Raw genomic sequence first — 15,791 nt, 5'->3', positions numbered from 1 at the left:
ACATATGAATGCCGTTATGCGCATTTTGAGATATCTGAAATCTGCTCCTGGAAAAGGAATTTTGTTCACTAAAAATGCTAATTATCAAAGCATAGATGCATATACTGATGCTGACTGGGCTGGAGCCATAGATGATAGGCGATCTACATCTGGTTATTTTACTTTTGTTGGAGGTAATCTTGTTACATGGAGAAGCAAGAAACAAAATGTTGTTGCTCGCTCAAGTGCAGAAGCTGAATTCAGAGGTATGGCGCTTGGACTTTGCAAAGTATTGTGGTTAAAGCTTCTCTTACAAGATTTAGGTTATCCATCTAAGCAACCGATTCGACTATATTGTGACAATAAAGCAGCATGTGATATTGCCCATAATCCAATTCAACATGATCGTACGAAGCATGTCGAGATAGACAGATTCTTCATTAAAGAGAAACTGGATGAAAAAATTGTGGAGTTGCCTAAGATTCGATCTGAGGATCAACTAGCCGACATTCTTACCAAAGCAGTCTCAAATCGAGTGTTTTCAAAAATTTTAGACAAGTTGGGTATGGATGACATCTATGCACCAACTTGAGGGGGAGTGTTGAGATTTGTTTTCTCTCTTCGATATTGTACAGATCGTATAGCAATAGGATTGGTTATTTAGCTCCTGATTTGTAGGAAATTAGTTATCTAATTCGTGTAAAATTACTAACCTAATTGAACTAGGTTTCTCTTCTATAAATTGGGATTTATTTCAATCAGTGAATGTAATTTTGAATACGATTTTAATTTGAACATCTTTTTTCTCTAAATCAAAGAATCTTACCACTTTGGAATCCTTGGGGAAGCCTACAAGAGTGGTCGCCACACTTTAAATTCATTGTGGACTTTTGATGTGTTATATAGACCACCTTTGAGTATGCTGGGAGTCATAATCCAACGTTGGAGGACCCCAAACTTTCTCTCCAAAAATGGTATTAATTTATCCAAATTTTCACTATTCACCTGTAGAAATGACCTTATGTAATCCTAGGATCAATGCTAATCCTTTTCTAAAGGTTCCTGACCTTCCATTTAAAGACAGCCCAAAATAACTAATAGTACCCTTAATAAAGTAAAGTTCCAAATTGATATATCATTTTCTTTGACGGAAAATGTGTTGAGTTTCAAGCACGGGAATCATATATTTTCTCAATCACTTCTTCTCGTGCGAAGAAGAGTCTAAGATACACCATGACTTTTAAATCTTCATTGATATATATCAAATGAGGAAGCAAGAAATTTCATAAAGTGTCACATTATCAAATAATATTTCAACACGAGTGGGTGTGCGACTTATGGGAAAATATTTTTTTGTGAAAATCAAGTTCTTAAGAAACTAGTCCTAAAAAATATATTTTCAAATATTTGTAGGTGTCTGATTGCGTCTAAATAAATGTCGGAAGAGAGTTAATTTTGGGGATGGAGGTAATCTTGAGGTAAAAAATTGTTGGAATTTTCCCACCTTGACAAGAAAGTCAGAATATTTTCCCACCTTGGCGCTTCGGAAAAATTATTTTATCTTGGAATGTTGTTTTTCCACAAAAGTAGTAATCAAATGCTTTGTGATTTGCATTGCAAACTTTGCATGGATTATCGATATTCTTAAGAAATTCCAGTGAATTGTTTGCAGCACAAAAGGTTTTGCAAATCATTTCAAGTGATTGTTGACTTCAAACCTACACTCTATCCTTGATTATCTTCAATTTCTCAGGTAAATAGTTTTAGAGAGGTTCTATTAGCACACCAACTTTTACTTATAACGGACCAATCCTTCTTAGTTTCAATGTTGATGCATTCGTATAGATTGATGTGTTAATAGAATCTCTTTATTTTTATTTTAACATCTGCAACCTCCAGATCCTGTCTCTATCAACTTAAGACCTAAAAAACAAGATGAATTCATCTTCAATTTCTCAGGTAAATATTTTTAGAGAGGTTCTATTAGCACACCAATTTTTACTTATAACAGACCAATCCTTATTAGTTTCAACGTCGATGCATTCGTATAAATTGGTGCTTTAATAGAATCTCTCTATTTTTATTTTAACATCTACAACCTCCAGATTCTATCTCTATCAACTTAAGACCTAAAAAACAAGATGGATTCATCTTCAATTTCTCAGGTAAATATTATTAGAGAGGTTTTATTAGCACACCAACTTTTACTTATAACGCACCAATCCTTGTTCATTTCAATATTGATGCATTCGTATAGATTGGTGTGTTATAAGTAAAAGTTGGTGTGTTAATAGAATTTCTCTAATTTTATTCTCCAGATTCTATCTCCATCAACTTAAAACCTCAAAAACAAGATGGATTTTTTTGGCAAGAATCCGGAAAGAGGTTGACTAAGTTCAAAGTTAAAACATTGGGTAAATTACACTTTGACCCCCTGTGGCTTGGCATAATTCCACTTTGACACCCTAATATTTTGACAATTGCACTTACCTCCCCTTTCACAAAAGGTGTTAAAGTTTAGATGTTATTTTACTATTTTACCCTCTCACTTTTACCTTTTTTTATTAAAAAAATATTATTTTTTTCACAAGTAAACTAAATTTTTCACAAGAATATTTTTGTTTATAAAAAAAAATACTTTAGAAAGAGCAAAATGGTCTTTATAAAATGTAAAACTTATTTTTTAACTGTTTGACCAACAAGAAATAGGTAGAAGAGGGGTAAGTCTACCCATTTGATCACCATAGGAGAGGTATGTGCGATTGTTGAAACATTAGTGGATCCACATAGAATTATGCCAAAATTTAGAGGGTGAAAGTGTAATTTTCCCTAAAACATTTTCATATTTTATTTTAACATGGAATCACTATAAATATAAAAAAAATGACATTATAAAAATCAACCAAGCACAAGAAATGATTTTGCAAGAGATTCCTAAGGGTCACCAAGCAACAATAAATTTGTAGTGCAAAACATTTGCAAATGAAGATGTTTGTTGCATACCAAGTAAGACCTTAAGTTATGTTTGGATTGAGAGAAGAGGAAAGAAGAGAAACTCATTAAGAGAAGAGAAGAGAAACTCAATTTCTCTTCACCATGTTTGGATTGACATGAGAGAACTTGGGACAATTTTGAAATTTTAAAATATCTTAAAAGTGATTTAGGGGCAGAGTTGGAATTGTAAAATATTTTAAAAGGATTTCTCTCCACTTTTGGAGAGAAAGAAAACTCACATTTTTTTTCTCTCCAATTCTTTTCTCTTCTCTCCCCACTTAACAATCCAAAAAAAGAGAAATTGAAATAAACTCATTTATTTTCTCTTCTCTTCTCTCCATTTTTCTCAATCCAAACACAGTGTAAGAGAAATAAAATACAAAATGAACCTATTTTTTCACAAGAATATTTTTGTTTATAAAAAAATATATATATTTTAGAAAGAGCAAAATGATCTTTAAAAAATGTAAAATTTATTTTTTAACTATTTGACCAACTACAAATGGACATAAGAGGGGTAAGTGTACCCATTTGATCACAATAGGAGAGGTAAGTGTGATTGTTGAAACATTAGTGGATCAATATGGAATTATGTCATATGGGGTGAAAGTATAATTTACCCTAAAACATTTGAAAAAAAAATTTACATTACAAAAATCAACCAAGCACAAGAAATGATTTTGCAAGAGATTCCTAAGGGTCACCAAGCAACAATAAATTTGCAGTGCAAAATATTTGGAAATGAAGATCTTAGATGCATATCAAGCAAGACCTTAAGTTATGTTTGGATTAAGAGAAGTGGACAGAAGAGAAAGTCAATTTCTTTCCACCATGCTTGTATTGACAGGAGAGAACTTGGGACAACTTTGAAATTTTAAAATATCGTAAAAGTGATCTAGGAGCAGAGTTAGAATTATAAAATATTTGAAAAGGGTTTCCCTCCATTTCTCTCATCTTCTCTCCACTTTTGGAGGGAAAGAAAACTCATCTTTTTTTTTTTCTCTCCAATTTAAGAGAAATAAAATAAAAGATCATTTTTATAAGTAAGTTAATATATTTATAGACAATTTGCAATTTTTGATTGGAAACAAACGTTTCATATCAGTTTTCGGCATTGACTTCCAAAAACATACAAGGGAACAAATACAACAATTAAATTGTTTGTTTTTTCCAAAAATTCAAACTATATGAAGGGTTCAATGATTAATATATAGTTGAATAAAACTCAAATTATGTGGTCAAAACTACTTTAATTAATGGTTGGCATTCTTTTACTCTATGAGAAAGAAATATCAAAGGAGAGTAATCTTTCAAGTAAATTAACATTAATCTTTAGTTTGAACCATTTTTTTTTTCTTCTTTCCTAATGCGATATTGAAAGGGCAGTTCGTGGAGATCGATTTATAGGGACACCACCTATAATTATAAGACGGGTCCACATGATATGATATGAAGATGTTCAAAAATAATATGGTTTTTGTCTCATTCGCTTGCAATCCACCCCTCGATGTCGTACTACCACAACAAAATTTCTCTATAGGTTGATTCTTACCATACTTAAGGTTCAAAATCACATTAGATTATTAACAAGTTGATCAAATTCTTATACTTTGATGGATAAGTACTAACCCTTGGAGGCTGAGCCATTGTCTTGGTTTTCTTTAAAAGATTATCCATCCATTGACCTGGAAATACATATATAGCTCTAGTACATAAGAAACAAATTATATAAGAGAACATATTAATGAGAGATTATAATAATAAAGATTCTCATATTTTGACTTCAAAATGTGATAATTGAAGTTAGAATTAATTAAATCAACCTATAGTACAAGTCATGTTTTTAATTGGGTTGTCCTTATCAAATTTTGATTATTCCTCAGTATTTATGTAGTAATTCTCCTTAATTTTTTCATTGTTTGTTTCTCTAAGATGCAAGTGGGATGTGGTCCATCGATATTATATTTTTGCATGGCAGCCTCGGAGTCTACGTTGGTTAGAGGACTAATTTCAAGAATCAAAACTAATGTGGCCATCACTCAATGTCAATATATTTAATTGATGACATAAGGGTTTTACTCACCTACACATACCTATATAATATGATTAGAAAGAGCTCATATTGTTTGCCTCTTATATTATAAATCTTAGTGGTTTGTGAGGACATATCAACTTGATGATTAACCTATAATATATTACTAAGCATGGTTTCTTAGATCTAGTGATGTACACGGATGAGAGAGTTTTCACTATTTGAGAATGATATATTACGACCCTTAATTTATAATTGTAGGTTTCTCAATCCAAAACCCAAAATTTTATATTCTCCCCTATATAAATTTTAGTCCAATTAGCCTACGAACATAGTGAGGTAAAAAAGGCCTTATTAAACTTCATCCACCATCAAAACAGACCTTGAGATTTGTAAAAAAAGTCCTCGAGATTTATAACAAATCTTGAGGTCTTGTTTTATGCATTTCGATGTCTTTATTACAGTGGATGAGGCTTAGTAAGGAAAGGTTTCTCTATAAATTATCCCAAATTGAGTTTCAATGAGTCAGGGGTTCCAGCCCAATGCAAATGAACAGTACTCATGGGACCTTCATTCAAGATAGTTAAGCCAACAATTACACATCAAAAGAGAGTAAAATTAATCAAAGTTACCATGGAAGGAGCTTTATAGAGATTATAGTTATGGATTATGTGTATTTCGTGTTGATAGAGTTTAATGCTCAATTAGAGTAGAGAGCTGCTATTGGGACTCCAAATATTACTTATTATACCCCAATTTCTTAAATTACTTATCACCCCCCATCTAAACATTAACTCATTCAAATAATTTTAATAGTCGTTTACAGTTATGATTTGACTCAATAAAATCTTAAACCCAAAAATCATGCAAAAAATGAGAGAGCTCTATTGGCACCTCAACTTTTACTTATTCTCAATCTTTTACTTATTTTCTTTATTTTTAAGTATAAATTAGTCCATTTTCTTTTTAAGTATAAATTCATTAGAAAAGAAGAAAAACAATACTAGAAAGTGCGAGATCAAAATGATATAGCTAAAATTAAACGTCTTTCGTATATCTAAAATTCTTTGAACTTGCACCAGAAGGACGATAAGTATAATAAAACTAACGCTTTACATTAAGGAAAATTGAATCTCATCTGACTTTATGGTTTGTGTGTCTTCTATTTTAATACATTTATGGACTTACCATCGATGTCGCTTTGGCTCATACACACATATGACACACAATTTTTTTTTATTAATATATTTTTATTTTTATTTTGATCCGTCACATGACAGAGAATATATTCACTTACATGTAATGCCACCAAGAACTGAAAAAACCCAAATTAATGAAATTATGATGCTATGTCCAAAAGTTCAATGTGCAGACATTAAAGGGAACAAATGCTTGGCCGGCTCTAGTGACCACTCCTTATTTAATAAATCCCTCATTTAGAAATTCTAGCCCTAACCCTAAACCTTAGCTTTGCATTCTCTAAAAAACCAAATTAAGGTACGAGAATAACCCAAGTGACAAGAAGTCAAGAAACCTAGGCCATGTTTTAGTACCTACATAACACCCAATAATGGCATTACTATACGTACACAATGTTTCAAGGGTTGCCCAAATTAATTAACATTACATGGGAGAATCTTAGAATATAAGAAAAGTCCAAGGAAGTGAAGGGAGAAATATGGAAGCTTGGATGGAAATTCAAACTAGGGTTCTTGACTCAAATGGTCCATTTATGTTACTCTCTTTATTGGTCACATAAATTGCTAAGTCTGTATGAAATAATAGAGTTTACATACCCCCCATCACATTCATAAAATATAAAAGCTATCCCTATCACTTAAAATATTAAAAATGAAAGCTTTCTTATATGCTCCCTAAGTCGACCTTAATATTTTTTGGTAGGTAAGATTAGGCCTGTCAATGGATAGCCGAAATCCGAATTCGAATTCGAATTCGAATTCGAATTCGAAAAATCGGATATTATCCGAAATTTTCGGATATCGAATTCGGATTCGGATAGTTTTCAATATCCGATAGCGTTTTGGATATGAATTCGGATATAGGTGAATTCGAATCCGATAATATCCGATTCGAAAATAATAATTTATTTGATTTTTTTTTTTTTTAAGTATGTTAAAACTTCGGTTCTGTCGAAGTCGAACAGAACTCAACACTCAGCCCTCTGCCCTCTGCCCTCTGCCCTCATCCTCACCTCACCGTCTTCAATCCTCATCGACAGCCCTATGGCTGGCCTGATCTGGTTACGACAGCCCTCGTGTCGTCTTCAACCTTCATCGACGGCCCTCATCGTGCTCAACCCTCAACGAGACATCATCGTCTTCAACCCTCAACGAGACGTCGACAGCCCTCATCGTCATCAACGGTTCAACCCTCATCGTCTTCAGTCGAAAACACTTGTCACCTCTCTCAATAGCTCACCTTCGGCATCGGCGTCCATTGACAGGCTGAATCGGCGTCGGAGTCTCTCTGTCTCTCTCTCTCCCTCTCTCTCTTTTTACAGATCTCATCGTCTTCCACTATCTCAACCCCTCGCGGTCACCGTCGGAATCTCTCTCGGCGGCTCACCTGGGGCATCGGCGTCCATGGATAAGCCAATCGGAATCTCTCTCTCGTCAGGTTAGGGTTTTTTTTTTCGATAAATTTCGGATAATTTCAGAAAATTTCGGATAATAAATAATTTTGGATAATTTCGAATAATTTTCGGATAGTAAATTTCGGATTCGAATCGGATAATATCGGATATCCGATAATTTATTCGGATACGAATTCGAATATTCGTTAGTGGTATCCGATCGGATTCGAATTCGAATTCGGATATCACTAAAAAATTTCGGATTCGAATTCGAATACACCACTATCCGATCGGATATCTATCCGTTGACAGGCCTAGGTAAGATGGGATTAGGAAGACTATTATTAGATATCATTAATGACTATCAAAAGAATTTGTGATCGTAAAGACGTACAGCTTTTAGCATATCCCCACTGATAATCTTTAAAAATACGTCAAAACCTTATTAATATATCAAGGCTACCTTATTTTATTTAGGTATAGGTAAGCGATAGTTAGGCATAACATATTATTAATAGTAAATAAACTAATGATTGTAAATATTTACAGTCTTTAGCATTGACTATCAACCTGAGTTAATCTTTCTCCTTTTAACTTATTGGGATTGATAATATTCATTCAGTCGGCCCTAAATTTTTTATATAAGGCTTTGATGATTGTAAGAGAATATGATGAATATGATACATTGCATCATTATCAATGTATCTCATCACAAAAGAAAGAAAGTGGTGGAGAATAATATATGTAGCAATATCAATTAGGATATTCTACACTAGGATGTGTTAATAGATTATAATATTTATATTAGGACATTTTCATATCTTGTTTGATGTAATTTCTATAAATACCCTATTAAGGTTCATGTATAAATCATCCAAGTATTCTCAATAAAAATCAATTTTTTTTATCACCTGTCTATAAAGTTTATTATTGTCGCATCTCGCTCTTTTTGGAGTCTATCAAAATTGGTGGCTTACGAGACTAAGTATGTCATAATCTCTCTTGAGAGAATATAAATTAGGATTGTGCGATTTAAATGAAATAACTCTCATTGCAGAGATTTTAGATAAGGAAAAAAAAATGGAAATCATAAGAGATGAATGTATAGACGTCGGAGATTTGTAGAGATAAAGGAAGTGTGGTTTTATTGAAGAAAACTAACATAATAATAAAATGAAAAAAAAAATGGATTTAAGTTCGACAATGACGGTGGTGTCACCACCGAAGAATACAACACACCAAAATTGATATACTCAGAGGATCTTGAGTTCTGGTACCATGTAGAAATATGATATTATTGAGAATACTTTGATGATTTATACATGAAGCCTAATAGGGTATTTATAGAGATTACATCAACCAAGATATAAAAATATCCTAATATAAATATTGTAATTTATTAATACTTTATAATGTAGAATATCCTAATTGATATTGTTACATATATTATTCTATATCACTACCTTCCTTTTGTGATGATGATACAACGTATCTCATGCATCATATTCTCTTACATTAATGATGATGACAAGGATGACGACTGGTCATGGAGGATTGGTACAATAGTCTTTCATTTAGCTAGGAAGAAAATTCTTTTAGGTACACTAATTAAGGTTTTAGGGGACTCAACATCAAGGGAATAGATATAATCTTACCTATATGTAAATTCGTCCACTTATTCATTGTATGTTAACCCAAGAAAGAGTTTGATTTCTTAATCTATGTCACTCTCAGTCAAAGAAAAAATCTTCTAGTCATCTATATAGCATTATTAGTCATCAGTCTTACTTGAGACTCTTCTCTTGGGAATGTTTGTCAAAATGGCTTTAATGAAATGAAATAGATTAGTGTGGGTCCTTCACTGCAATTTAAAGACTAAGCTTTACAAGCTCTGATAATTCAAATCGTCCCTTCAATACTTTGTCTTTTTAGTAAGAAATTCATGTAAAATTTGATGAAGAAAACAGTTTTTTTTTAAAGTGATGAGTTATAAATTTATTTATGTTATCAAGTGGTATTAGAAGATTATTGAGTCAAGATCAAAAGGGTTTGCTTCATTTAGATTTTCAAAACAGTAAATGTTATATGGGGTTTGTTGTCCTTAAAACAATGTAAAATATTCGTTCTTTTAAGAGTCCAGATCATATGCACCCAAGGTGGAGAATTGAAATTCTCCTCCACACCTCAACACATGCCACGTAAGCCTCAATTCAAGGAAATTTTAAAAAGAAGACATTTCAGGCATTAATTCCTTGATTTGAGGCTTACATGGCATGTGTTGAGGTGTGGGAGGAGGATTCCAATCCTCCACCCAAGGTACATATGATCCCAATTGTTCTTGAGTTCAGATCGTATGCACCTAGGCTGGGGAATTGAAATCCTCCTCCCACACCTCAACACATGACACCTAATCATCAATTCAAGGAAATTTAAATAATAATAAATAAATAAAAGACATTTCAGGCATTAATTCCTTGAATTGAGACTTACATGGCATGTGTTGCGTGGGAGGAGGATTCTAATCCTCCACCCTGGGTGCATACGATCCTAACAACTCAAAACCTCAATTCAAGGAAAATTTAAGGGGGAATGGTCGGGGAAAAGACCATACTTCTCAAGATGAACATGAACCTAAAGATTAAGTTAAACTAGTCGGCAGACCGCAGTGGCATACCAAAAGTATGTCTACCAACGAGCAAGGAGTATGTATTTAGAAGCCTATATTGAAATAGTGATTATAACAATGATTAGTGGATAATTATTAATTATTAGGAGATGATACTCCAAATAAAATATGCCATGGAAGATGTTCCTAAGACCAATAGGATGAAGTTTCTAGGAAACCCAATACCATGTATGTTCAAAGTTGTAGATGTAAGAAACCCTAATAAAAGTGAATAAAAGCATAAAATGAAAAAGAGAATCCTTTGTGGTTAAGATTCTGACAAGGATGTTTCTTCAGCTTTGAATAGGCCACCCCCCATGCAACCTTTGTGACCACTGACCAGCCAGAAAGAAGAAGTATTGCTGATCACATCCCCTCACATTCATGAACATTTCACCTAACAAATAAAAGACCAAATCAAAACCCTCATCCCTCACCACTGACAAGTTCATGCTAATTTAGTTAGAAAAAGAAAAGAAAAAATAAAATAAAATAACCCAAACTCCAACTGAAATATAATCTAAAATTTACTTTCTTAATTTCACTTCTACTAAATTTCTTCTACATCAACACTTACACCCTATAACCATAAACCAAAGACATAATAAAACATCAAATTGTACTAAAAAAGCTACTCTTCTTTCTTTAATTTCTACATTTTCTTGAACATTTAACTAAATAACACTTTCATACAACTCTTTTGGCTTAGATTCAGAAGTGTTAACAAAGAAATTATCAGAGTTAGCTAAATTTGGAGCAGCTTCACTTGTTCTCTCATGAAAACCAAACCCATTGAGATCATATGAAGATCCAAATCCAAAACCCATCAAGAACTGATTTTCTTCACCACCTCCATTACCAGACCAAGAGAAGTAATTTTCCTCCAAACCAAAAGAAGATGGAACTAAAAGGCCTGATGAAACCTCTTGAGATGATGAAACAATGTGATTTTTGCTTGCACTTGTAACGAATTCGGATTGAAAATGAATTGGGTTTGAAACCATTCTATGAGAATCAACATTTTGTACCTCCATGGGCAATGGCAATGTTGTGTAATTCTGATCAAAACAAGGCGAGAAACCGTAATTATCAAATTCAGGTTTGGTTAGTAAAGAAGGAGAAGATGTAAAACTAGGCAGAATATGGTTGTTAGTAGAGATATTGTTGTTGTTGCTAGTAAAACTTGTCTTTCCAGCCAATAACTTCTTCTTCAATTTAGTGTTCCAGTAATTTTTTACATCATTATCAGTCCTTCCTGGCAATTGAGAAGCTATGACAGACCACCTAAAGAAAATCCCAACATGAAAACATAAAATTAAATTAAAAAATAAGATAAAATCAATAGAATTATAAGTATAAAAAGGAAAATTAATTAAAAATAAGTGAAATAATTAACTTGCCTGCTTCCCATGCTTTTATAAAGAGAACAAATAATATTATCTTCTACTTCAGTAAAACCTCCATGTTTGATGTCTGGTCTGAGATAATTAAGCCATCTCAATCGGCAGCTCTTGCCGCAACGCTTAAGGCCTGAAAACCAAAAATATATAAATAAATAAATAATAATTAGTTGGTGATATTGGAGAGGAGAAAAGAAGATAAATAATGCAAAATAGATATTTAAGAAAAAAAAATGAATAAATAAAAGCACCATAATTTGAAGAAAAATTTTGAATTTGCAAATTCACTAATCAAAAATCGTATCATGGATGCAAAAATCCACAATATTCCTCGAGATACATAATTTCATCTTGATGCTTGACTGCTTCATTATTGATCAGAATACATTGGTTAGTGACTTGGGCTTCAGAGTACTTTGGCAAATAAACACCTAATGGTGCCCGGAGAGTTTGAAATCATGCTGTGAAGCATCAAAGCAAATAGATAATCTCGAGGAGCATTGCCGAATTTTTTGCACCCACAACTATTAAATGTTAAAAAAAATTTAAAAGCATGATACTGGCAAATTGGATTTAAAAAGCCAGTTTTGCTACATGTTGGAGTTAAAAAAGAAAATATGGAAACTAAGTCATGTAGATTTAGTTATGTATAAATCATGTAGAAAATGTAATCTTGGGTATTGGAAAGGGAGTCTATATCAAGGAGAAAAGCTTCATTAGTGTGCCTTTTACAGTATAAAAAAATGCAGATAATTAAGAATGGGTATAGAAATCACTTCTGTCATGAATCTGCAGAGTCGAAATATAGAAATTAGAAAAAAAAAAAAAAAGTATGTCAGAAATGTATTAAATTCATGGAAAAAGATTTTTAAAAGAATATACACTGAGAAATGGGTATTAAAGATCTCAATTCTCCCAAGAATTTTTCAAAAATAAATGTACTACTAATAATCTTGTAACAATCTAATTGACACATAGTTTACTCTTTAAGTGAATAATCATAAAAATTAAGAAATGGTATCAAAGAAAATGATTTAAAAAGCAACAAAAAAAAAAAAGTAGAAATAACATCATTTGATGAATTTATAGAGAGAAAAGATGAGATTAGTGAAATGGGGTACAATCCATAAAAAGAATCAGAAAAATGAAAAAGATCATTTGATGTCAGAGAAACATGAATTTAAGTGAAAAATCATTAAAATTAGCAATTGGGTGTCAGAAAATTGATTTTAAAAAAATTGAAGAAAAACAACATTATTTTTATGGATTTAAAGTAAGAAAAAAAAAAAAGAGATTGGTGAAATGGGTATCCTTAAAAAGAATAAAAAACATGAAAAAGAGATCACCTGCTTTGTGGGGTAAAGCAATCCAATTACCACCAGTGCCATGACTTTCAACATAGTTCTTGAGAGCTGTGTCTTCTTCAGGAGACCATGGCCCTCTTTTCACCTTAGCTTTGTCACAACAAGGTGCTCTCCCCATCCCCCAATCAAACAGACCCAAACAAAAGGAAGCAAATGAGACTATCAGACACGCTAAGCTCTTACTTTTTGTTCAAGTGAAGTGAAGCAAAATCGATGTGCTTTGGGTCTGGTTTTAAAGGGAAGAGAGAGAGAGAGAGAGAGAGTTTAATTAGTCCACATCTACGGATGGGCCATTGGAGGAGAGAGAACTCAGTCAAAACTTGTCCTTTAAGTCCTAAACTAGAGCTCAATTTTGACAGAAACATCCGTATCAATTGTCTAATTCAACCCCAAAAAAATGCCACGTGTCAGGCTTTTTGGACCCACACAAAGAAAAACTTGATAACTAATCTCTAACCATTGGATTAAAGTATTTCATATCATAAATTTCACAAGCATGTATGGTTTTCCATGAATCGGACTGGTAAGTTCATGTTGGATTAGACTCTCGTTTATTCATTCGTGTGTTTTTTAATCAAATCTCGATATTAAAATCCAAAATTGATCAGATAACAATCAAATCAAAATCAATTTGATATACAAAAAAAAAAAAAAATTATATAATTAAAAAATATAATTTACATAATTTCTCACATTTTATTGGATTCAATCCCCCCCATCAAATCGTGACATGATTTTATCCAGAGTGATTTGATAATTATTAAATTGGATCTTCTTCGAAACCCTAATCCTCTATCCAAATCCAAAGTTATCAAAAGTAAATCGGATTTTGGGTCGGAGTGGAACCATTGACAGCCCTACTAACTTATCCTATAAATGAGTTCTACGTCTATGATGAAAAAAATCGTAACTTGTAGAAAAATCACCAATCAAATTGATTTTAGAACAAGCATTAATTGTTGGTAAGTGGGCCCAAAAGGAGTCTTCCATTTGGGAGGTATTTATTTAACTTCTGAAACATGCTTTTGTATTATAGAAGGTTTTTTCTTCTAACGATTTTTTCAACATCTCATAGCCATCACTTTTCAAAGCTACCTTTCATAAATAAAAATTAAAAACTTTTCAAAGTTTTACTTTAAAGACAAAGACTTTTTAATCTCTGGGCTTAGACCAATTTGGTTTCACACGTTCCGAAGCATCTTTGAGGTCGTGGTTCAAAGTCTTAACTTATCCATAAATAAAAAATTAGGGAAAATGACCTGAAAGGCTATTTTATTGAAAATATAGACCTAAAATCCACCCATATAAAGAATACGGACTCTCAAGTATCCATCAAAGCATTATTTTACATAATCTCTGAATTACCCTTTTGACAACACCTTTAAAACTCTACAAACCGTTTGAGTGATAATTTGAGGTGCACCTATATATTTTAAAATTAATTAAAACCCTTTGACCTTGGTCTTCTCTTATAGATTAAAGAAACATGATCGAATGGCACAAGAAGCTTTAGTTTTTCTTTTTAAAACTATTCATCTTACCTTCTTATTATGATGCGACGATGATAATGTCAAGATGATGATCATCATCCAACTGATTGGGAATGTGTAGGTAGACCAGATCGATGTAAGGTCTAAAATAATTAGATCACATCAAATTGTAGCAACTTGAGAATCCAAAGTCGACTCAAATGAGTCAAATAAAATTATATTAATTTTATAAAAATTAAAATATATTTTTAATATTTAAAATATATATATTTTTCTCCACAAAAAATATTATAGATAACCTAATAATTAGATAAAAATTTTGACCTTATTAAGTGTATTTTTTAGTTGATTCGGCATTTCTAATCAAGTTGACTCGAACAACCAAATTTTATAGATCGCTATCAACTCAATTGGATTTTGTAATGATTTGGCACCAAACTCAGTGGAGCCAAAGTTCCAAGTTAACTTAGTTGAGTAAACTAAAAAATATACCGAGTAACTTCAAAAACGTAACTAAGTTATTTGGTTACATAAAATAACTTTTGTGGAGAACAAAAAATATTTTTTTATTAATTATAATTTTTTTTAAATATTCATAATATTAATATAATTTTATTGAACTCACAAGTTTCCAAGTTAATCAATTTAATGGAGATTTGTGTCAAGTTTTAAAACAATATTTTAAATATTTAATAGATTTAATATATGTTTAAAGAATTCTAAATATTTTAGATCTTACATAGGTCTATGCACCAAAAATCAGTCTGATCAATCATCTATGAGAGTTAGATGACAAATTTCGGGAAGAAAAAACAATGAACTTTGGGTCATTTATATAATTATTATTTAGTTTGTAATAGAAGACAAGGGTCAAGGGGCATGTCATCAATTTTATAAAAATACAATTTTCTTATACATTTAAATTGTTATTGTAAGGGTAGTTAAGGTATTCTAATTTTAAATATATATATATACTGCAAGAGGGTCTTTTTAGACCATCATGTCATGACTTGCGTCCTTATGAGTCCGAATTTTTTACCAAGTGCACATTTTCAAATAACAAGCTTTTACGGCAATTGTCCCTAAAAAATAAGTAAATAAAGGACTTTTAAATCTCCAATCCAACGGCTGAGATGAAAAGAGCAATGAATCCAACTAGCCTCACTGAGTTAGTCAGGATTTTCACCTTTACTGAGGGTCCTTGGGTTCACCTTGTGAGATTTTTAAAAAAAAAATGATCTATGCTTCATGGTTGTGGAGGACAAAATTCTATG

The 15,791-nt window shown here is 32.0% G+C and overlaps 1 protein-coding gene across 1 annotated transcript; it reads right to left on the bottom strand.

The window, feature by feature from the left end:
• Positions 1-10,541: 10,541 nt before the first annotated feature.
• LOC147388569 (transcription factor MYB36-like) lies at positions 10,542-13,308 on the bottom strand. Its single transcript, XM_086418820.1, has 4 exons — positions 13,010-13,308; positions 11,664-11,793; positions 11,030-11,547; positions 10,542-10,660 (listed from the first exon to the last, which is right to left on the bottom strand). Exons 1-4 carry the CDS (start codon positions 13,143-13,145, stop codon positions 10,557-10,559), a joined length of 888 nt encoding a protein of 295 aa, XP_086274946.1. The 5' UTR covers positions 13,146-13,308; the 3' UTR covers positions 10,542-10,556.
• Between the last annotated feature and the right edge of the window lie 2,483 nt (positions 13,309-15,791).

This window comes from Akebia trifoliata, chromosome 12 (genome assembly GCF_017979445.1).
Source record: "Akebia trifoliata isolate Shusen 1 chromosome 12, ASM1797944v1, whole genome shotgun sequence".
NCBI lineage: Eukaryota > Viridiplantae > Streptophyta > Magnoliopsida > Ranunculales > Lardizabalaceae > Akebia > Akebia trifoliata.
This window is presented reverse-complemented; position numbering and strand designations above follow the sequence as displayed.